The 21,762-nt window shown below is 46.2% G+C and overlaps 1 protein-coding gene across 1 annotated transcript in view; it reads right to left on the reverse strand.

Moving 5' to 3' along the window:
• Positions 1–823: 823 nt before the first annotated feature.
• Positions 824–21,762, reverse strand: part of ITIH6 (inter-alpha-trypsin inhibitor heavy chain family member 6) — a 33,271-nt gene continuing 12,332 nt past the window's right edge. The window contains 11 exon segments of the mRNA XM_024117630.1: positions 824–1,037; positions 2,358–2,666; positions 2,668–2,722; positions 3,702–3,815; positions 14,656–14,691; positions 15,803–15,895; positions 18,131–19,233; positions 19,235–19,989; positions 19,991–20,184; positions 20,904–20,998; positions 21,000–21,073. Coding sequence (XP_023973398.1) covers positions 824–1,037; positions 2,358–2,666; positions 2,668–2,722; positions 3,702–3,815; positions 14,656–14,691; positions 15,803–15,895; positions 18,131–19,233; positions 19,235–19,989; positions 19,991–20,184; positions 20,904–20,998; positions 21,000–21,073 — 3,042 coding nt within the window.

Raw genomic sequence — 21,762 nt, forward strand, 5'->3', positions numbered from 1 at the left:
CTGTGTCCTCGTTGCTGTCTTTCTGTGTGTGATTCCGTGCCTTTGGTTGTGAGTAGTATATGTGTGTGTCTACTGCGGTGTTATGGGATCCTTTTTGGTTCATTCATTCAGCAAATATTTACTAAGCACCTACTATATGTTAGGCCCTGGGGATACATAGATGATTCAGAAAAGGTCTTTGCTCTCAAAGAGCTCACAGTCTAAGTAAGGGATCCAGACAAGTAAATAGATGATTACTACACAGTATGATAGGTGAGCTTGAATGGAATGTGGGGGTGGGCTATGGTAACAGGAGGGGACCACACTCAATCTATGGGAGGAGTCATGGAAGGCCTCCTAGAGGAAGTGACAACTAAGACTTGAAGAATATGTAAAATTTACCTGCATGAAGCCAAGGAAGGGAGTCCCACATAGAAGGAAAAGCACATGAAAAGGCCCATTGGTGGGAGAGAGCATTGTTTGTTAGGGAAACTGTAAGAGCTTTAAATATGTCATGGGAGCCAGAGAAGGTCATGAGCAGGACTGGTGCCTCAGTTTTTTGTTTTAAGGAAGTCACTTCTAAGGCTGCTATGGAGTATGGATTGAAAAGAGTAGAGACTGGAGACAGTAAGGACTGTGAGGAGGCAGAAGTCCCTAAGCCTCTAGGTCCATAGATCTGCATGTCTTTGTGTGTGTGTTCTGGTACATGTGTCACTTAGTGCATGTGTTAGTGTGCATGTCCCTGTGTGTTTCCACATCCTCGGGGCTTTGTTCCTGGCTCACCCTATGCCCTGGCCTCTGGGTCTCCAAAACTCAGGTCTCCTGCTCTGGGGTTCAGGGGCCATCACAGGACATAGGTAATGTAGGGGTGGCCCAGCAGCCGCTGTACATGAGAGTGCTTCACCAGCAGGCAGGAAGCCCAGCGGGGTGTCAGCCTTGATGAGTCCTTCAGCAGCCTCTTGCCTAGGATCACAGGCACATCTGGGCCCTGGTGCCTCCTCAAGCTTGGCCCCATAGGCCCTGCCACCAGCTGGATGTCTGCATGCTGGAACTGTCCTGAGGGAGAGAGATGCAACACCAGTTAAGGCAGTGGCCTGAGTCCTACTGACAGCTCTGAGAGGATCCTAAAGCAGGAAACCTAGCAGGAAAAGTGGGAGGGAGGAGGGGCAGCAAAGGCCTGGAGGAGGGAAGAGGCTGAGCATTGTGTGAAACGTGGAGGAGCCAGATGAGACAGTAGTATGAAAGTAGAGCGCCAAGGTGGATGAGATGGCAGCAGAAGGGGTTCAGCCCAGCTTGAAGGAGATGACAAGGCAGATTGGAGAAGTGAGGAGGTTCAGAGAAAGTAAAAATATCTGTCCAATCCACCATCACTGCCCAAACTCTTTGGCATGTGCCTCTGCCTCAGGTTCTGCTAGTGTCTCCTGACCTACAGTCTGGCTTCCTGCAATCGCCCTTTACAGCAGTCTCCAGAGGGATCTTTGTAATACTCAGATCTGACTGTATCTTTCACCTGCTTATGCCTTTTCATGACTCCCATTGCCTTCAGGAAAAAGTCAAATTCCTCATGCTGGCACTCTTGTCTGATCACTCCAGCTCCATCTCCTCCAATCTCCATTCCTTTCCTCTACACGTTTGCTCAGCTTTCCAGACTCGGTGTGGGTCTCTCTCCTATAGGAGATCTTTCTTGAACTCCAAAGCTGGGCAAGATGCCTCACCCTGGGTTCCTCCAGCTCCCTGGACTGCTTTCTGTCTAGCACTGATAACTCCCTGGGATCACTATCCATGCCTGTGTCTGTCATATACATATATATATATATATATATATATATATATATATATATATATATATTTATTTATTTATTTATTTATTTATTTATTTATTTATTGCTGCATAGGGTCTTCGTTGCTGTGTGTGGGCTTTCTCTAGTTGTGGCAAGCGGGGGCTACTCTTCGTTGTGGTGCATGGGCTTCTTATTGTGGTGGCTTCTCTTTGTTGCAGAGCATGGCCTCTAGGTGCATGGGCTTCAGTAGTTGTGGCACATGGGCTCAGTAGTTGTGACTCGCAGGCTCTAGAGCAAAGGCTCCATAGTTGTGGCACACGGGCTTAGTTGCTCTGTGGCATGTGGGATCTTCCCAGACCAGGGCTCGAACCCATGTCCCCTGCATTGGCAGGCAGATTCTTAACCACTGTGCCCCCAGGGAAGTCCTGGGTCTGTCTTCTTCCTAAACCAGGAGCTCTCCAAGGGCACAGCTTGGCTCTGATTCCTCTTTGTGGTTTGAGGGTCAAGGTGCTGGGGGCTCACTGGCCTTTCACCCTGGCAGAGTCTCTCTTGGGACTGGTGCTCTCTGACCACTATCAGCCTCAGTAATACTTTTCCAGCAGGCCATGGGCCAAGGGGCTGAGACCTGAGCCATTGATCACATAGAGCCCCAGGTGGGGTAGTTGCGGGGTGCTGGGGTTCTGGTAGCGGTGCTGGAGGACTAGGAACTCAAAGTGGGGCCCAAGGCAGAGGATGAGGTGGGCTGCAGCAGCCACATGGAGCTCCAGCTGGGACTTCTTCAGTAGGGCCGACTGGTCTCAGGACAGAAGCAAGGTACCCTCACCTTGCATGGATATGGAACTGCGGGTGATGGTGATAGTGTAGGCCCGGGATTTGTCTTTAGTAACTGTGATGGTCTGGAAGTAGGTCTTTGTGCCCTGGCCTTGATGGTGCCCCACGCAGCTGTCCATGTACATGCAGCCCTGGAGGGAGAAAAATGCTTGCTGGGAGCACAGGCTTTCACATGGTCATTCACATAGTCACTCACAGCACAGGAAGGGTGAAGTCTCAGGGCCTGAAGTTCAGATGAAGTGGTGCAGATCTGTGGTTAGAGAGCTAGCTCCTGAGGAAAGTGCTTCTACCACCGCCCATCTAGCTGCTCCTTCCTGTGCAGTGTATGAGCATGTATGTATATGTGTGCATGCTTACCCCAGTGGGGCTCTTTGCATGTATGTGCTTGCCTCTGAGTGTGTAAATGTGTGTGTTTAGTTCTGTTCATATGAGTATCTCTGGACATATCAGTGCATCTGCATATTTGGGGAAGGTGTTATGGTAGAGTGTGTATTTTTTTGGTTGTATGTGTGCATGTGTCTCTGGATATGTTGGTGTTATAAGTCTTGGTGAATAGTTTATGTTGTGTGTGTCTGGTTGTGTGTTGGTACATATTGTATATCTGGGGGTGTCAGTGTGCATGCATCTGGCTGTGTGTCATGGTATTTGTGTGCTTTGGTGTGTTTATATGTCTAGAGTAGCAGAGTATGTGTACCTATGTGTGTTGAATTCTTGTGTATTGGGATGAGTAGGGTTACCAGCGCATGTATGTGTGTCTGAGTGTGTTGATATGTGTGTCATTGTGTATATCTGGGCATGTGTTGTGCATCTCTGTGTATCTGGATGCCTATTTGTATGTTATTATGTGCAGGTGTGGAAAGTGTCAAAATATATGTGCCTGGATGTGTATTTTCGTGAGTTTACTGTATTCTCTAGTGTGTGTGTATGTGTATCTGTGAGTGTCTTGGTGTTAGAGTATATTTGTGTGTGTTTCCATGTGTCTGGGTATGTACTTGTGTGTTAGTGCAGTGCCCTGCTATGTGTTTGTATTAGCCTACAAATGTCTGGGGGTGTTGACATGTGTATATCTCTCTGTGGAGTTATATGAGGTAGAGTCTTTGGGGCTCTCACCTGCCTTTGGGTCATCTATGAGCTGTAGTAGGTCCCCTGGGCACCCATATAGTGTGAAGCAGATCCTCTCTTTTGAGCATGGGATGTGGATCACAAAGTGGGTGTCCCCATCCACTGCAAGGCAGGAGGCACAACTCTGAAGTTATGGCCCTAGAAGTGAGGCAGGAGGTAGATGGGCGCCCCAGGGTAAGAAATTGGAGATTCGTTCCCTGTGGACAGAAACTCCAAGATGAGCATAGCAGGACAATTGAGAGAGGAGGCTGGGCCCTGCTCAGATAGAAGATAAGAGACCACATATTTCTCATTCTCAAAGTCAAGGAGACCTTCCCAACTAGAAAGCCTCTTTGGAGGTCAAAAAAGGAGGGGGCGCCACCCCATAGTAAGTGATGTCAACTACCCATAGGCCTCTTGGGTGGCATCCATCTTAGTGCACACATTGGGAGGATCCTGAGATATACCAAATACGGACTCTGAACCAGGCAAATCAAAATGATTGGCTAAAGGAAACCTGGAAGAAATGTCCCATATAAGTGATTTAAACTACCATGAGGGCGTGACTCTCTTTTTGAGTCAGTCCCTGTGTCTATACATGCGTACTGTACTCTTTTTACTCCTAATAAATACTTTACTTGTTTCAGTACTTTCCATCTTTGTGGGAATTCTTTTCTGGAAAGCTGAAGGGCCAGAGCCTGGACACTGACCACTGGTCTAGTGGCTAGGATTTGCTGCTCTTACCGCCACGACCTGACCTCAATCTCTGGCCAGGAACAGGAACCCTGCTTCAAACCACTGCAGGATGAGGCACCCGAGATCATATTTGGTTCCAAAACCTGGGAATTCAGGCATTCAAGGTAAACAGTGGGTTTCACTCAGCTGCGGCCTGAGCCCCCTGACTTTCGCTCTTGTTTTCTTTCTCACTCTCCACTTCACTTTCTTTTCAAGATCTGCAGGGCATAACCTCTGTCTGCTCACAGCGTTGTGGCTACCCCCAACAACATTGAGGGTGGCAGGCGGATTCCCCAGGCCGTGCAGATTCAAATAACACTTGGGTGACAGCTGATGCTATCCTTTGTGACATGGTGGAAACGTGATTTCCAACTGAGAAGGAACCCAAGGGGTCTCTTTTTCTCTCTCTCGCTCTCTCTCTCTCACTGTCCCATATGGAACCCTCCACTACGCTTTTCTTTCAGAAATTACTTGCACAACAAGGTCTCTTTCTCACTTTCTTTCTCCGCGCCCTTTTAGGGAAGGATTTCCTGGACATCATTCCTAAACTTCATCCCCGCCACTGACAAACCCAGTGCTGCCTGTGTGAGACAAAATTGTCAGACGCTTCCCAGTTCTATCTTAGCTGCCAGACAGGGCAAAGGATTTTGGGATCTTTTGCTGTCTAGTCTCTCACCTCACTCAATGCCCAGAAATTTATTATGAGAATTTCTCCACCTTCTGGTCCTGGAAACTTGAACCCTGTGGCATCTTCCATAGCGCCCAACTCCAATTTCTCCAAGGGTTCCTCTTTGCATCTATGGGACCCCCTTCACTCCAGGTCTTGGCAGCCTACACACTGCTATGGACAGCCTATTTGGCTGGCCGCTACCCAGAAGCCTGAATTATAAACTTTGTAGATGCTCAGTCACGAGGAATACAACCCAGCATAGGAAGACTTATCACAGGACATAAGCTCTATAGACAAGGGATCCCTCCTAAGGAAAGTCCTGGCATCTGGTCTGCGCTGGTTCGAAGGTCCTCCTCTGGCCATATTGGGGGAGAAGCCTTGCACAATTTACCATGGAAGACCAGAGACGTCTGGTTAGAAATCGATGGGAGAGTAGAGGATGCTTGAAACCTCATCAGATTTGAAGGGAATTTGGGCAATGCCCTGAACCCCTTCAGGTTAAAGCCTCCTGATAAATGTTTCCAGAATGCCAGATTCCATTCTAGAAGCTCTCTCTTGTTCTCGCTTGCAAGTTACTCAACATAGGAGGATCCCCCTCCAAGCAAGAAGAGACATCTCTGGAGTGTATCCTTAAGAACTGGAAATTTTTTAAAATAGAAGGGCTAAGAAAGGAAAAACTTAAGTTCTACTGTAACAGTGCCTGGCCTTTGTATAAGTTAGGGAATGGAGAAAAATGGCCTGAAAATGGGTCTCTAAATTGCAATACCATTCTGCAATTGGATCTCTATTGCTGCAGGATGGGAAAGTGGACTGAGGTTCCCTATATTCAGGCTTTCATGGTCCTTAACCAAAGTCCCACCTTATATGGCTCTTATAATTCAAAACCTGGGGAACCAGAAAACTCTCCTGACATTTTAGATGACCCCTATTCTAAGCGCTCCCATCTCTCAGGGGGAAACCTAGCTCCTCCTACTCCTGACAGTATCCCTACTTCTCCGGAGCCACCTACTCCTCTTGCTCCCTCTGACTGACCCCAAACTGCACCTCCTTATGTCCCACCAGACCCTCCATTACCCCAAGAGAGGCTAGTCCTTCTTGGGTAACTCGCAGTGGAGCTTCCTATCACCCAGGATCAGGGAAACTATGCCCTCTTAGGGAAGTGGCAAATGGAGTAGGGACAATCAGAGTACATGTGCCCTTCTCTTTAAATGACTTAGCCTAATGCAAATGGAAATGGGGCCAACTTTCTGAAGACCCTAGTAAGATTGTTGAAGGGTTTCATGACTTAACTTGGAAGGATGTCCAAGTAATTCTATCTATTTGCTGTACTCCTGAGGAAAAACAGAGAATCTGGACAGCAGCCCAGGGACATGCCAACCGGCTTGCCAGACACCAACCCAAACATTATGCTATGGGTGGAGATGCAGTCTCAAATCAGCAACCCTCTTGCAATTATAATTTTCAGGCAGGAACAGAAGCCAGGAAGCATATGCTCCAATGTGTATTAGAAGGGATGAGAAAGTGTATCAAAAAGTTAGTTAACTATGAAAAGTTTAAAGGAGTGACCCAAGAAGAAGAAGAAAATCCAGCCCTCTTTCATGGGCAGCTTGTGGAGACTTTTAGGAAGTATACCAACATAGATCCCTCCACTTCTGAAAGTCAGCCCCTGCTGGGACAACACAACACTTTATTAGTCAGTCCACCCCTGATATTAAATGGAAACTCCAAAGATTACAATTAGCCCTACAAACACCCATGTCCCAACTCCTAGATGTGGCATTTGGGGTATTTAATAATCGAGATAAGCTGAGAAGGAAAAGAGAACCCAACATGAGAAAAGACAGGCCAGGGCTCATGCAAAACTGATACATGTTGCTGTCAGCCATGCCTTGCAACCTCAGGACAACCCAAGGGGGCCAAGAAAGTCCAACTCTCCATCTGGAGGTAAGACCAACAAGGGGGAATGCTACAAATGTAAGTCAACTGGCCACTGGGCCCAAGATTGCCAGAAAGAGCCCCCCAGGCCATGCCCAACCTGCAAACACATAGGTCACTGGAAGAGGGACTGCCCTCAGTCCCAAAGGAGAAGGGGGGATCCCGCTCCCAAGATGGCCATGCTCGACTACTGAGGTGGGCTGGGGATTCTGGTGGCTCCCCCCAATGAGATGTCTATCTCCATCGAGGAGCCCTGGGTAGTCCTTGATGTGGCAGGTAAGAAGATTGAATTTTTAATTGATATGGGAGCCACTCACTCTGTCTTAATTTCTCACTCTAGACCTCTTTCCTCCAAAAGCTGTACTGTGACTGGTGTTGATGAAAAGCTTAGCACCCATTACTTTAGTGGGCCTCTCACTTGTCAATTTGAGCAGTGGTTGATTTCGCATGCCTTTTTAGTTGTATCTGAGTGTCCCACCCCACTACTGAGGAGAGACCTTCTGAGCTCCCTCAGGGCCATACTCCAGTTAGGAGGCCCCGAGCAGCCCCGAGCAGCCCCTTATCTTGACTCTGACTAAGACCAACTGGAAGAGCAAGGTCCTATTCCCAGCCATATTCTACAAGCAGTGGACACTTCAGTATGGGACAAAGGAATCCCTGGAAGGGCCATAAATGCCCAACTCTAAGAATTAGCCATAGACCAGAAGCTGCCTACCCTAACAAGAGACAGTACCCTATAAAGTTGGAAGTGAAGAAGAGTTTACAGCCCCTCATAGATGAATTCTTAACGCATGGCCTCTTGGTGCCCTGCCAGTCTCCGTGCAATACTCCTATTAGGCTAGTTGTTAAGCCAAATGGGGAATATAGGATGGTACAAGACCTTAGAGCAGTAAATGATGCAGTGGTCCCTATACATCCCCTCATGGCCAATCCTTATAACATATTAGCCCAAATCCCTGAGGACACTAAATGGTTTACTGCACTTGACCTCAAGGATGCCTTTTTTTTGCATCCCAGTTCATCCTTCATCACAATATCTATTTGCCTTCTAGTGGACTAACCCCGACTCAGGCCAAATGCAACAATATACCTGGACAGTATTGCCTCAAGGGTTTTGGGACAGTCCACACTTTTTCACCCAGGCCCTAGGAAAGGAACTAAGGGAAATACACCTGAAAGCAGGGGCTATTATACAGTATGTAGACGATATATTAATATGTTGTCCCTCCATGGAGGCCTCAGATCAAAATACCATTGAAGTCCTTAATATCCCTGGGGCCTGCGGTTATAGAGTCTCTCAGATAAAGGCACAAATCTCAAAGCAACAAGTTAAATATCTGGGATATATTATAAACCCTGGAAGTAGACAGTTATCTCCACATAGAAAACAAGCTATATTAGGCCTAAGCGCACCAAAGACAAAGAAACATCTCCGTACCTTTTTGGGCATGGCAGGATTTTGTAGAATTTGGATTCCAGGATTCAGGCTAATGGCTAAGCCCCTATATGAAGACACTAAAGGCCCAGAAACAGAGCTATTACTTTGGAATGGGGAATAAGAAAAGGCTTTTAATGATATCAAGCAGGTCCTCACCAGAGCCCCTGCTCTGGGTCTCCCCAATTTGAAAAGCCATTCATCTCGTACGTGGCTGAAAAGCAGGGGACAGCTTTTGGTGTCCTTATACAGAATCTAGGGGAAATTCCTCAGCCTATAGGCTACTTTTCCAAGCAACTAGACTCCATGGCCCGAGGTTGGCCTGGCTGCCTCCAGGCAGTAGCTGCCACTGCTTTATTAGTGGAAGAAGCCAACAAGCTCACCTTTGGACAGCCACTGGAAGTCCAGACCCCTCATCAAGTGCAAGGGATTCTAGATATAAAAGGCCACAATTGGCTAACTGGAGGCCATCTTATTAAGTACCAGGCTTTGCTCCTTGACTCCCCAGAGCTAACCCTCAAAACTTGCCACACTTTTAACGCCACTACACTAATGTCCGCCGAAAGCCCAGAGCTAACACATTCTTGCCTCAAAACCCTTGACCAGGTCTATGCCTATAGGTCTAACCTAACAGACCAGGCCATAGAAAACCCTGAGGAAGAATGGTTAACTGATGGCAGTAGTTTCATTAAAGATGGAGTTAGGAGGGCAGAGTATGCTGTTGTGAGCATGCATATTGTCATAGAAGCAAAACCTTTGCCAACTAACACCTCAGCCCAAAAGGCTGAACTGATAGCTCTAACCCAAGCCTTAATCCTAGGGGAAGGAAAGATTGTAAATATATACACCGACTCAAAATATGCCTTCCTTGTTTTACATGACCACACAGCTATCGGCAAAGAGAGAGGACTCCTAAATGCAAGAAATTTCCCTATAAAATATAGGGTTGAGATTTTACAGCTCATAGAAGTGGTTCAAAAACCAAAACAGATAACAGTCATTCACTGCCATGGGCACCAAAAGGGAACTTCTCAAATTTCCCAAGGAAACAACAGGGCAGATCGGGAAGCAAAGAAAGCAGTCTTGATGATCATAACTGAAATGGCATTAATCCCATCTCTTACCCCTTCTAACGTTAAACCCAGGTACTCAACTTCCAAAGAGAACTGGGCATGAGACAGAGGAGGAACTAAGGGAATGGATGGCTCGTGGCACATAGATCAGAAATTGCTCATACCTCTCTCTGACCAATGGAAAATTATTAAAGGGCTACATGATTCTCGCCATCTGGGGATAGATGCAATGTCTATGATCGTTTTCCATCTTTTTACAGGGAAAAGGCTCCCGGAGACAATTAAAAGAGTTACTTGAGACTGTGCCCTTTGTGCTACCCATAATCCAGGAGGCAACTTCAAGCCTCTGCCTCTTGTTAACCCAGTCCAGCAATGTAGGACTTAACCAGAAGAGGAATGGCAAATAGATTTCACTCAGATGCTCTCTTTCCAGGGTTTCAAATAATTACTAGTCTTTATAGATACTTCTATTGGATGGATAGAGGCCTTCCCTACTAGAACAGAGAAGGCAACTGAAGTGGCTAAGGCTCTCCTAAAGGAAAGTATTCCTAGATTCAGGTCGCCCCGTCACCTTCAGAGTGACAATGGACCTTCGTTTGTAGCAAAGATCACTCAACAGCTTTTTCAGGCTTTAGGGATTAAATACAACCTCTGTTCATCCTGGAGACCGCAGTCTTCAGGAAAAGTGGAACAGGCTAATCATACTCTAAAGAAAACCTTGGGCAAACTCCATCAGTAAAGGTCAGAGTCGTGGTATTGCCTGCTGCCAATAGCCCTCTTAAGGGTCAGAGCAGCCTCTAAAACAACCACTAAGTTAAGCCCTTTTGAAATGACATACAGAAGGACATTCCTTACTCTGGACTTGCTAACTGACCCAGAAACCCAGGTTCTTCTTAAATACATTACAAACCTAGGCCAGGTGCAGAGGCTATACAAGAGCATGGCAACAGAGTACAGCCCTCTCCAGATGACAGTCCCAGTCACTCTGTTGTAAAACCTGGAGATTGGGAACTTTTAAAGACCTGGAAAAATGAGTCCCCTGGTCATCAGCTACTCCCAAAATGGAGGGGTCCTTACCAAGTCCTGCTGAGCACTCCTACAGCAGTTAAACTCCAGGGGGTCACCAGCTGGGTTCATCTGTCTAGGATTAAACCTGTTTCCACTGATATGTTACAAGAACCTGAAGACCCACATTCCAGTCATTCCTGTGAATCCACCCCTTCCTCTGAGTCTCCACAGGATCCGGAGGACCCAGGAAAGCCTGAAAATTCCAGGTGGATGAATGACCTCTCCAAGACCTGAAGCTTTTATTTGAAAAGGACAAAAAGACTTCTTAGACCCTAGGCTAAGTACCCATAGCCACTATCTTCCTTCTTGCCTTCCGGTACTCCAATCCACTTACAGAATAATTGATAGGCTCTGGTAGATTTAGATAACTATTGTCTTCTTTGCTCTCACCTTTGCTCTTGGAATTTACTAAACTTCTCTGCCCACGCTAGGTGATTTAAATATGACTCTGACTGGGGCTACTATGAAGCCTTAGCTTTTCTATGCCTATTTCCCTTATCCACAGGATGGACAGCAACTCTGGTTCGCATTGCACAAACTCTTGCTTCCTCCACTCTATTGATAGAATGCTGGATTTGTTTACCCTGAGCTAAGTCCATTGTGGACCAGAGCAACCCTCCTGTCCATCCTGTAAGGAATTTTAGCCAAGTTCCTGATGGAAAATGGTCTTCTACCAGAGACCCAAGGCTCAGAACCATAATGTACGGAGTCAGAATTGTTCATTTTCCTACTGAAGAAAATTCTAATGTCTCTTTCCTAACCCTCCCCTTAGCAACAGAAGGAGAATATGAAGTCAAACTGGGAGGACGAAGAACTGGCATTAAAGCATCCCAGAGTTTTATAATGCCCCCCAAGCCAGAATTCCAGTTACTTATTTGTGCTCAAACTCTAACTTGCTACCCAAAGGAAGAACGATCCACACAGGAGAAGCAGATAGCAGGACAGATGTGGATGGAACGGGTTGGATTTGTAGCTGGAGAAATTTTCCATAACAATAGAATTGGATGGCTAGGTCTTTTTTATTAAAAAAAAATCTTTATTGGAGTATAATTGCTTTACAATTTTGTGTTAATTTCTGCTGTATAACAAAGTGAATCAGCTATATGTACACATATATCCCCATATCCCCTTCCTCTTGAGCCTCCCTCCCACCCTCCCTATCCCACCCCTCTAGGTGGTCACAAAGCACCGAGCTGATCTCCCTGTGCTATGAGGCTGCTTCCCACTAGCTATCTAGTTTACATTTGGTAGTGTATATATGTCAATGCTACTCTCTCACTTTTTCCCAGCTTACCCTTCCCCCTCTGGATGGCTAGGTTTTAAAACTTTGGGTGAGTTAGTCTACTGCACCCTGTCAGGATACGTTTTCATATGCCAGGTAGATAAAAAACCATGCACCACTAATTGCCTACAAAATAACTCCATGCCCACACAGTATATGCTGGGAACCTTGATTACCCCTTTCTTAATCCACTCCTTAAATGAATCCAAGCACTGGGCCACTTCATTAAAACTGTTCACTCAATTAACTCGAGATTTACCTGGTGGCATCCCAGATGGAGATGCCTATTTCTTTGGGTATACATTATTACCATGGTGGGGAGTAGCCGCCCACCAACATGTCCTTCAAAACTTGTCTCATACTCTTACTGCCATAGGTAACAATACTGCTAACTCTCTCACTAATTTACAGAAGTCTCTAGATTTGCTGGTCAAAGTGGTACTTGACAACCGACTGGACCTGGATTATCTGTTGGCAGAACAAGGAGGGGTATGTGCAGTTGCCAACACTTCTTGCTGCACATACATTAACACCTCTTCCCAGGTAGAGACCAACATTGAGAAAATTCGACAACAAGCCACCTGGTTTCAGCAGACAATTAACCACCAATCCTCGCTATTATGGGCAGGAAAATTGAAAACTGGTTCTCCAGCTTGTTTTCCTGGATCCCACAAGATATTAAAACCTTTCTAATGCACTGTGATAATCTAGGTGGGAGGGAAGTCCAAAAAGGGAGGGGATATCTGTATGGGTATGGCTGATTCATTTTGTTGTGCAGTGGAGGCTAACACAACATTGTAAAGCAACCATACTCCAATAAAAATTAATAAAAAAAGAAAGGCATTTTAAAAATGTAACAGGAAGTGGCTTTAAAAGTAAAAGTATAGTAATATTCTTAAAAAGAAATTAAAAATAGAATTAATATTAGATTCTAATTAAGTTCACTCAAAAAATAAATTAAATTTAATTAATTAATTAATTTATTTTTTGGTATACACAGTTGTTTCTTTTATTGGTTCTAGTAATTATAATTACATGTATTCATTAGAATTCTTTAATTTTTTTTTTTTTTTTTGCAGTACGCAGGCCTCTCACTGTTGTGGCCTCTCCCGTTGCAGAGCACAGGCTCCGGATGCGCAGGCTCAGCAGCCATGGCTCACGGGCCCAGCCACTCTGTGGCATGTGGGATCTTCCCAGACCGGGGCACGAACCCGTGTCTCCTGCATCGGCAGGCGGACTCTCAACCACTGTGCCACCAGGCAAGCCCAAGAATTCTTTAATCTTAAAAACTTTAATTTCTAGTGATATCTAAGAATTAAGCAATTGTGAATTGTCATGCCTTCCTATACCAGCATTCTTTTTTTTAAATTAATTTTTATTGGAGTATGGTTGCTTTACAATGCAGTGTAAAAATAAAATCATGAACCAAAGAAAAAGAACCTCTCTAATGGGAGGTTTCCATTTTCTTATAACCTTCCTTGTTTCAGCCATACTGATTTATGTTATATTTTGCCTAGTGCTCTGTTGTCTTCCATACTGTTGCAAATCTGCAACCAAGACCTTTCAGTCCAAGAAGGAGACCTGGAACCAACAGGTGCAGAACTTCCATTTTAGAAATAGAGAAATAAGCCTGAGATTAACAAACATATGCTGACCTTGTATAACCAGCTTCCTACCCTTGCTTGAGTCTCTGATTATAGTAGTCTTTTACTAGTCTTTAGCCCCTGCTTCTCTAATATAATTATTTAGTTTCTTTTCTCTAGGGCATCACAGGACAATGGTGGTGCAGGGACTCCAACCACTCCCCACAGCCAATCCTGCTGAAATAACAACAGAAATCACTCTGGGGCCCCTTAATGAGACAGGGCAAGAGTTCTGTGACCCCAACTAGGTAGGGTCTACGAGACCCTTGCCAGTCTGAAGAAGCTATGGAAGATAGACCTTTGTCCTTCATCTTCCCCATAAATATTTCTTGGGGGCTCTGTCTCTCATGGGGTATTTGAGGCAGGAGGTAGATGCCCCCCCAGGGTAAGCAATTGGAGATTCAATACCTGTGGACCGATACTCCAAGATGAGAATAGCAGGACAATTGAGAGAGGAGGCTGGGCCCTGCCCAGATAGAAGATAAGAGACCACATAGTTCTCATTCTCAAAGTCAAGGAGATCTTCCCAACTAGAAAGGTCCTTGGAGGTCAAAAGGGGAGTGACACCAAACTACCCATAGCCCTCTTGGGTGGAATTCATCTTGGCGCACACATTGGGAGGATCCTGAGGTATACCAAACATGGACTCTGAACCAGGCAAATCAAAATGAGTGGCCAAAGGAAACCCAGAAGAAATGTCCCATATAAGTGATTTAAACTACCATCAGGGTGTTACTCTCTTTCTGAGTCTGCCTCTGTGTCTATCCACATGTACTGTCTCTTTTGCCTTCTAATAAATACTTTACTTGTTTCACTACTTTTCATCTTTGTGGAAATTCTTTTCTGCAAAGCCGAAAGGCCAGGGCCACTGGTCTAGTGGCTAGGATTTGGTGCTCTCACTGCCACAACCTGACCTCTATCTCTGACTGGGAACCAAAACCCTGCTTCAAGTCACTGCACACTGAGGTCACTTGAGATCAGAAGGAATGGGAGAGGAGGGGAGGGAAGGAGAGAGGAGAAGGTAGGAGGCCATGTCTATTTCCCCAGAGAGACAGCTCAGCCCCAGTCCTAGTGCACAAGCTGTCCTGTACTCAAACAGGACAGCGAGGGTGGCTGGCTTACCCGAGGATGAGAAGGTGAAGATGCTTGGCACCGTGCCTACAAAAGAGAGGGGGACTGTGTTGGTAAGAGACTGATCTATTACATTCCTAGGTACTCTGGGGCTCCCTGGCCTCTCAGTCACCTCCTCCAAAATAAACCCCCAAATTCTGAGCTCAGCATTTAAGTCTTTTCTGATATCTAGTCCCTGCCTAGCTCTCCAGGCTCTTCTGCATGCTCCAGCCCAACTGAACTGACTATTCTTATGAGTGCCCTGCCTTATCTTGCTAGTGACCCTTTGCTTCTGTTTTTTCCTGCCACCTGGAATGTTCTCCTTCCTTTAGCTACTAAGGATCAATTTCTAGTTATTCTTCCAGGCCAACTCAAATGTTATTTTCTCTTGCTCTCTGCCTGTGGTAGGTAGAATTTTAAGATGCCCCCCAAGATTCCCCGGTATACACACCGTGTAAAATCCTCAGGGTGTGATATGGTGAGTTATCACTCCCATAAATAGGTCATGTTATATGGTGCAGTTGATGAAATAAGGAGATTATCGAAGTGGGCATGACCTAATCACATAAACCCTTTAAATCTTGGTCTGGAGATCAGAGGCAGAGATGTCAGAGGGATTTGAAATATGAGAAGGATTTAACAGGAGGGATATTCTCCATGACTGTCTTTGGAAGATGGACGGGGCCACGTGGCAAGGAATGCAGGAAGCCTCTAGGACCTGAAAGTGGCCCCAGGGGCCTCTAGAAGCTGAGAGTGACTGCTAGCCAACAATCAGAAAAAAACAAAATAAACAAAGAAAACAAAAAAAACCCCCAAAATATCCCACAGCGATCTCAGTCTTAATACAAAGAACTGAATTCTGTCAACAAACTGAAAGAATGTGGAAGACGATGAGAACTCAGTCTGATAGACACCCTGATTTTAGTTTTATGAAATCCTGAGCAGAGAACCTAACTAACTCTTGCCTAGACTTCTGGCCCATAGAACTGTGAGATAATTAATGGGAGTGTTTTAAGCTACTAAGGTTGTGGTAATTTATTACGCAGCAATGGAAAATTAATACATTGCCCCTCCTCTGGGCTCACACAATGCCTGTGAAAATTCTAACTGAATGAAAATGAAAGCTCAGGGATCTTTGTCAGGGGAGCTATTTGTTCACCTTTTGCTAGCCCTTCAGAACTTCCCTGAGATTCCATGCTGTCTCCAGCTCCTCCCAGGATCTCCTCAGAATTGCTGTCCCAATGCGGATTTTCTGCCAAGTGTAAAAGAAATAAGAGAAATCCTTCACACTCTGAGGGCAAAGATGTTCTCGGCCCACCAAAGGGGAGACTCTCCTTCTGACCAGGAGAGTCTTCACTGGCTTCCCAATCTGACCTGCACATTGCCAAGACTGAGACCTTATGTTCTGCATAGCACCTTAGTCTTTCAAGCTCAGTTATGTTCAAAATTCTTCTTTAGAGCATTTATGCATGCATTCATGAGATCATTTATTTATTCATTCAGGCACTGGTCAGGCATCAGGGATATGGTGGTGAAAAAGTCAGTCATGATTTCTGACCTGGTGAAGCTCATATTTTGGTTGGGAAGGCAGGCATGAATGAAATTATAATTACCAATGGTTACAAATGCTATAAGAAAAAAGAACAGATTGATGGAGGGAGTTGCAGATCCTTGACATAGTCTGGGGCAGTAGGAAGGGGTGAGAAGGACATTTGACCTGAGATTTAAGGCATGAGATGGAGTTTGAGTGGCAGTGGAAGAGATGAGGGTGGTAGGTAGGGAGCAGAGCAAGGCAGGTCAGAGCAATTTTCAAGCAGGGGGAACAGCTTGGAAGAGGTCCCTGAGTGGAGGCAGGGATGGGGGTAAGGCCCATTGGAGGAACAGGAGGCCATTGGGGCTTGAGTTCAGAGGGTGAGTGGGAGAAGGTGAGTTCAGAGAGGTATGGGATAGAGGGCAGATCATGCAGGGCCTTGAAGCTCATAAAGAGGACTTTGGACTTTATTCTAGGTATGATAGGAAACCCTTGAGATGAGTTAAGTAGGGAAGGGACATGAAGTGATCTATGTTTTTAAACGATCGCTTTGGGCTTCCCTGGTGGTGCAATGGTTAGGAATCTGCCTGCCAATGCAGGGGACACGGGTTCGAGCCCTGGTCCGGGAGGATCCCACATACCGCAGAGCAGCTAAGCCCGTGCGCCACAACTACTGAACCTGTGCTCTAGAGCCTGCGAGCCACAACTAATGAGCCTGCGTGCCACAACTACTGAAGCTCATACACGTAGAACCCGTGCTCCACAATAAAAGAGGCCACCACAATGAGAAGCCCATGCACCACAACGAGGAGTGGCCCCCGCTAGCCGCAGCTAGAGAGAGCCCGCGTGCAGCAACAAAGACCCAACACAGCCAAAAATAAAAATAAAATAAAATACATAAATTTATATATAAAAAAATGATACCTTCGGCTGCTGGGGGAGAATGGCCAAGAGAATATCTCAAGAGAGGAAGCAAGAAAACCAGTGAGGAGGCTAGAACAGTTTTGTTGGTGAGGCACAATGGTAGTCTGCCCTAGGATAGTGACAGTTGGGGTAGTGAGAAGTGGGTACATTTGACAAACATATTAAAGATAACAGTGTCAGGAATTGAAGATGGATGGGATATTGGGAGGGAGGGTGGTGAAGGAGAGGGGTACGTCAAGGATGTCATGCCCAAATTTCTATCTCTATGACTTATTGCCACCACCAACTGGTTCTAATCCTGCCCTACAAGGTCACCCTAGGAAATGTCACTCCTCTCAGGAAGGCGAATAGTGAAGTGGTGAATCACATTCAGCATGGGACCAGATTATGTAGGTTCAAATCTCTTACTAGCTATTTGATGTGGAACAAGTTACTTCACTTCTCTGTGCTTCAGTTTCCCCATGAGTAAAATGCAGATATTAAGAGTGTTTTGGTAAGGACAAAATGAGGACTATAAGTACAATATGTAGAGCAGTACCTGCACATAGGAAGAGCTAAAAAATGTAAACTGTTATTATTTCACAGTCTTTGGGAAATTTAAAGACAACTGTCATCATCTTCCCCAATTTTTATATCCCTTTCATTAAGCAGGGCTGTTCATAGAGCACAAAAGAACAAATCAGAGCTGACTTGTCCAGTGATGCTCCAATTTATAACCCCACATCTCTTCTCTGCTTGGGAAGCATGAGCAATTCTCTTGTCCAACAAAGCAAATGTCAAAGCCATAGCTTGGCCAGTTCATTTCTGTGCATTCCCCAGTCTTAACAGGGGCCCTTCTCTCCCAGGGCCTCTAATTCTGTGCCTATGTGCTGAGGCCCAGAGAAGTTAAGTAGCTGGCTCAAAGTCTCAAAGTAAGCAAGCAAGCAGCTTGAATCACAAGAATCTGCACAAGCTTTGTATGCTTCTAGTTCCTGGCTCTCTCTATTCATACTGCCCCCCCTTGTGGCTTGACCTCTTGCCCATGGCACTCACCATCTTCGTCAGGGATGAGGAAGGTATAGAAAGCCGGTGGGTTCAAGGACTCCACAAATTTGGACTCCTCCATTGACTCAGACAGCAGCTGTAGCTCCTTAAGGATAAGGAGCAGGCTGACAACTTCAGGGAGGGTGCTAGAAGGCAGCAAGACTGGCAGGTTTTGGGGGTTGCCTTCTGGCATAGGCCTGGAGCTGTTGGGTAGGCCCATCATCAGGACTCCTGACACAGATGGTCCCAGAATTTTCCTGGTGCATTGGGGCTCTGGCAACAGGTCATGCTGATGCCAGAGCCTTCCAGGGGGCAGCAGATAGCGCAGGGTGGGGTGAAAGAGAGTAGGGAGCGGTTCTCCAAGGACAGAAATTGTCATGGAACTGCTGGGACTTGTAGGACTTGAGATAGTGCTTGGAAGTATGCTAAGGCTCTGAGGAGGTGGGGACCTGAGTTTGTCAGGCCTGGGGGGTAATGAGATTTTGGGTTTATTGGGGATTGTTGTCTTAGGTTTGGAAAGTAATAAGCTTAGGGGGGTTTGATGAGGAGGGGCACTAGGTTTAAGAGGTGATGGGATTTTAGGGGTCTTGGGTAAGAGGATCCCAGGTCTAGGGTACGGCAAGTTGTTTGGGGTCTTAGGAGCAGGAACCCTTGCTCTGGTGTGTGATGGGTATTTGACAATCTGATGTGTGGAGACTCCAGCCCTGGGCTGTGACAGGCATTTGGGTGACTGTGATGTAAGTACCCCAGGTTGGGGGTGTGATGGGGCATCTAGTTTAGGTTGTGATGGAGAACCAGGTTTGGAATGCAGCAGAGTAACATGTTTCATAGAGCCAGCTTTGGGCTGGGCTGGGGTGCTAGGATTCAGAGGTGGGACTTGTGTCTTGGAATTAATGGGTAATAGGGTACCAGAATTCTGATGTAATGGCATGCTGGGCTTCAGAAGCAATAGGCCACCAGAATTTGAGGGCACAATGGCAGCAGGTGGTATCCTAAATGTTGGCTGAGCCAAGTTGCCAGAATCCTGTTGTGCTGGAATTGGGGGCTTTGGGTGTGCAAGGGTGGATGGGGTACTAGGGCTCTGACCCAGTGGCTCCAACTCCTTGGAACTGGGCAGGAGTAGTTGAGGATAAGTAGAACTTTGGTTTCACAAGCCTTGATTTGGGAGAAACCTTGGGAACCAAGGCTGGTTGGGCTGTGCCTGCCGTTAGGCCATGACTGCTGGTGGATGAGGGCATGATGGTGCCTAGTCCATCTGCGGTGAAAGTCTGTTTCCTGACTTCTTCAGTGGCTTCTTTGGGTTGCACCATGACCAGTGAAGTCAGAGGTGTGACAAAATCTTATTCAAACGACAGGTTGAGGACTTTAGCAGCCAGCAGGTGGTGAGTGCTGGCATCGTGAGCTTGGAAGTGTGCCTCCAGCAGTTCTCCAAAGGTGATGTCAGCCCAGAGGCAGTGTATGAAGTGGGCTACATTGGGGGCTGGCTCCCCTGGGCAGCCAAAGACCTTCTGGCTGCTGTTGGTGGCCACCTCACTGTGGCAGGCCACGAGAAGCTGACCCCTGGGGCCACAGGTTGCCAGGTAGATGTCCAGTTCCTGCTTGCCTGGTTGCACTTGGCCTGCCACCACCAGCTCTGAACCACCAAAGTAGTTGGGGGAAAAGGCCCAAGAGGAGGCCCCAATCAAGCCACCCAGGTAGTCCAGATGCACATCTACCAGCAGAGGCATAGAGATCTCTTCATAAAGGCCCTCCAGCTGTAGGGCTGTGTTGGTGTCCTCATATATGCACCAGGCTGTTCCTTGGTTCTCCAGGGACAAGCAATGCAGCAGTGGGAAGTCAGCATCATCCCCAAAGGCCAAGCTGACCTTGGGACACTCTGTTGTCCAGTGCCTGACGGATGTTGGAGAGGATCACACTGGGAGTCGTCACTCCAGCCGTCAGCTCCCCATCTGTCAGGAAGATAGTGAGAGGGATCCTCCTCACACTGGGGCCCCTCCCAGGCTTCTGGTTGCTATGGTTCAGCACTGAAGCAGCTGCCAGCAGAGCTGCATTGATGTCAGTCCCTAATTGGAGAGCAGACTGTGAGACCATTTTTTCTAGTAACTTTTACCCCCATTGGACACACTGGGTACCTCACCAACCTCCCAGGCTCAGTCATATCTCCTTATCATTGCTCACACTGTTTCCGCTGCTTATCCTTCCCAAATCCCCACCCCCACACAGGCTCCCTGAGATCTGACAGTGGGGCCCACATGTCCTTGGTTTTTATCACTCCCTGTCTCAGACTGCTCTGACTGTTTCCTGGGGGAATGTCTCATTCTCTAGTCAGATTGGCAGATCCCCAAGGATAGCATCTCCACCTCCATCCTACAGGGGAAAAAAGGGCTGAGTTGTCAGGAGGTGGTGGGTGGGGGAGACTTCAGTAATCGTCTGAGAGAGGATTGATCAGAAGCCAAAATCAGGGCAGCAGCTTGCTCAAATACTTAGAAATAAATATCTAGATTATTGATAAAAAATAAAACAAAAGTTTCAGCAAATTCTTTGGGTATGTGCTTTAAAGAGGAGGAAATTCAGCCCCAAAGAGGAATGTGTCCTAAAATACATGGAGATTTCTTTCCACTAGGCAAAGAAACACAGAAGGACAAAGGGACATATTTGTGTAAAGTGTAACAGTGATATTTCAGACATTGTGAGAGGTGAAGTGGATGGGTGCATGAAGGGAGGGTTTCAAGAATTTCCCATGTCACCACAGCCTGCCAATTTGGGTGGGTAGGTCTAACACTGCCAGCAGCTTCCATGTGCCCCAGGTAGTCCTTGGCACTGTGGACATTCTGGATGGTGGCCTGGATGGAGCCTCTGGCTTTCCAGACACTAACTGTCAGAAAAGGAGATGATGTTGAAGTAGTCGCTGGCCGGCAGGTTACGAAGGATCACACTCATGGACTTTTTAGTCTGTGGGATATAGATGATGTGAAGGAGATGGACCAAGACTTGAGGTCTTGTTCAAGACTGAAAGCCTCTTTCTATACAAGGTACTGAGGTCTAAGTGTTGTATGTTTTTTTAACATCTTTATTGGAGTATAATTGCTTTACAATGGTGTGTTAGTTTCTGCTTTTGTTGTATGGTTTTAATGTTCTCTGACTCCAGCACTTTAAGTCTAGGATTCTTAGGTCAAAATGCTCTATAGGCTCTAATGGCTCAAAGCCTAGAACAGTACTGTCCAATGGTAACTGCTAGCCACATGTAGTTATTTAAATGTAAATGTAAGTTAGTTAAAATTAAAGAAAAAGTTAAAATTCTGTTTCTCCATTTGCAGTAGCCACATTTCAAGGGTTCAATAACTTCATGTGGCCAGTAGCTACTGTACTGGACACTGTTTATAACATTTCCATCATCAAAAAAGTTCTACTGGAGAGTGGTGGTCTAGAAGGTTCAAGTTCTATGCTTTCAGAGAGCTAGGAATTATTTGTCCTATGGTTTCTGAACCCATGATCAAGGATTCAATGATTCGAGGGCCCTAAAGTTTAAGAGCTTTATGACTCCAGGTATTTATAGCTACCTTTCAATGATTTTGCATGATTTGGTTCTCTGTTCTCTCTAATCTGTTCTTCTACTTCAATTTCTGTTTCTTCCAGGCTGG

This window comes from Physeter macrocephalus, chromosome 21 (assembly GCF_002837175.3).
Source record: "Physeter macrocephalus isolate SW-GA chromosome 21, ASM283717v5, whole genome shotgun sequence".
In the NCBI taxonomy this organism is placed as follows: Eukaryota; Metazoa; Chordata; class Mammalia; order Artiodactyla; family Physeteridae; genus Physeter; species Physeter macrocephalus.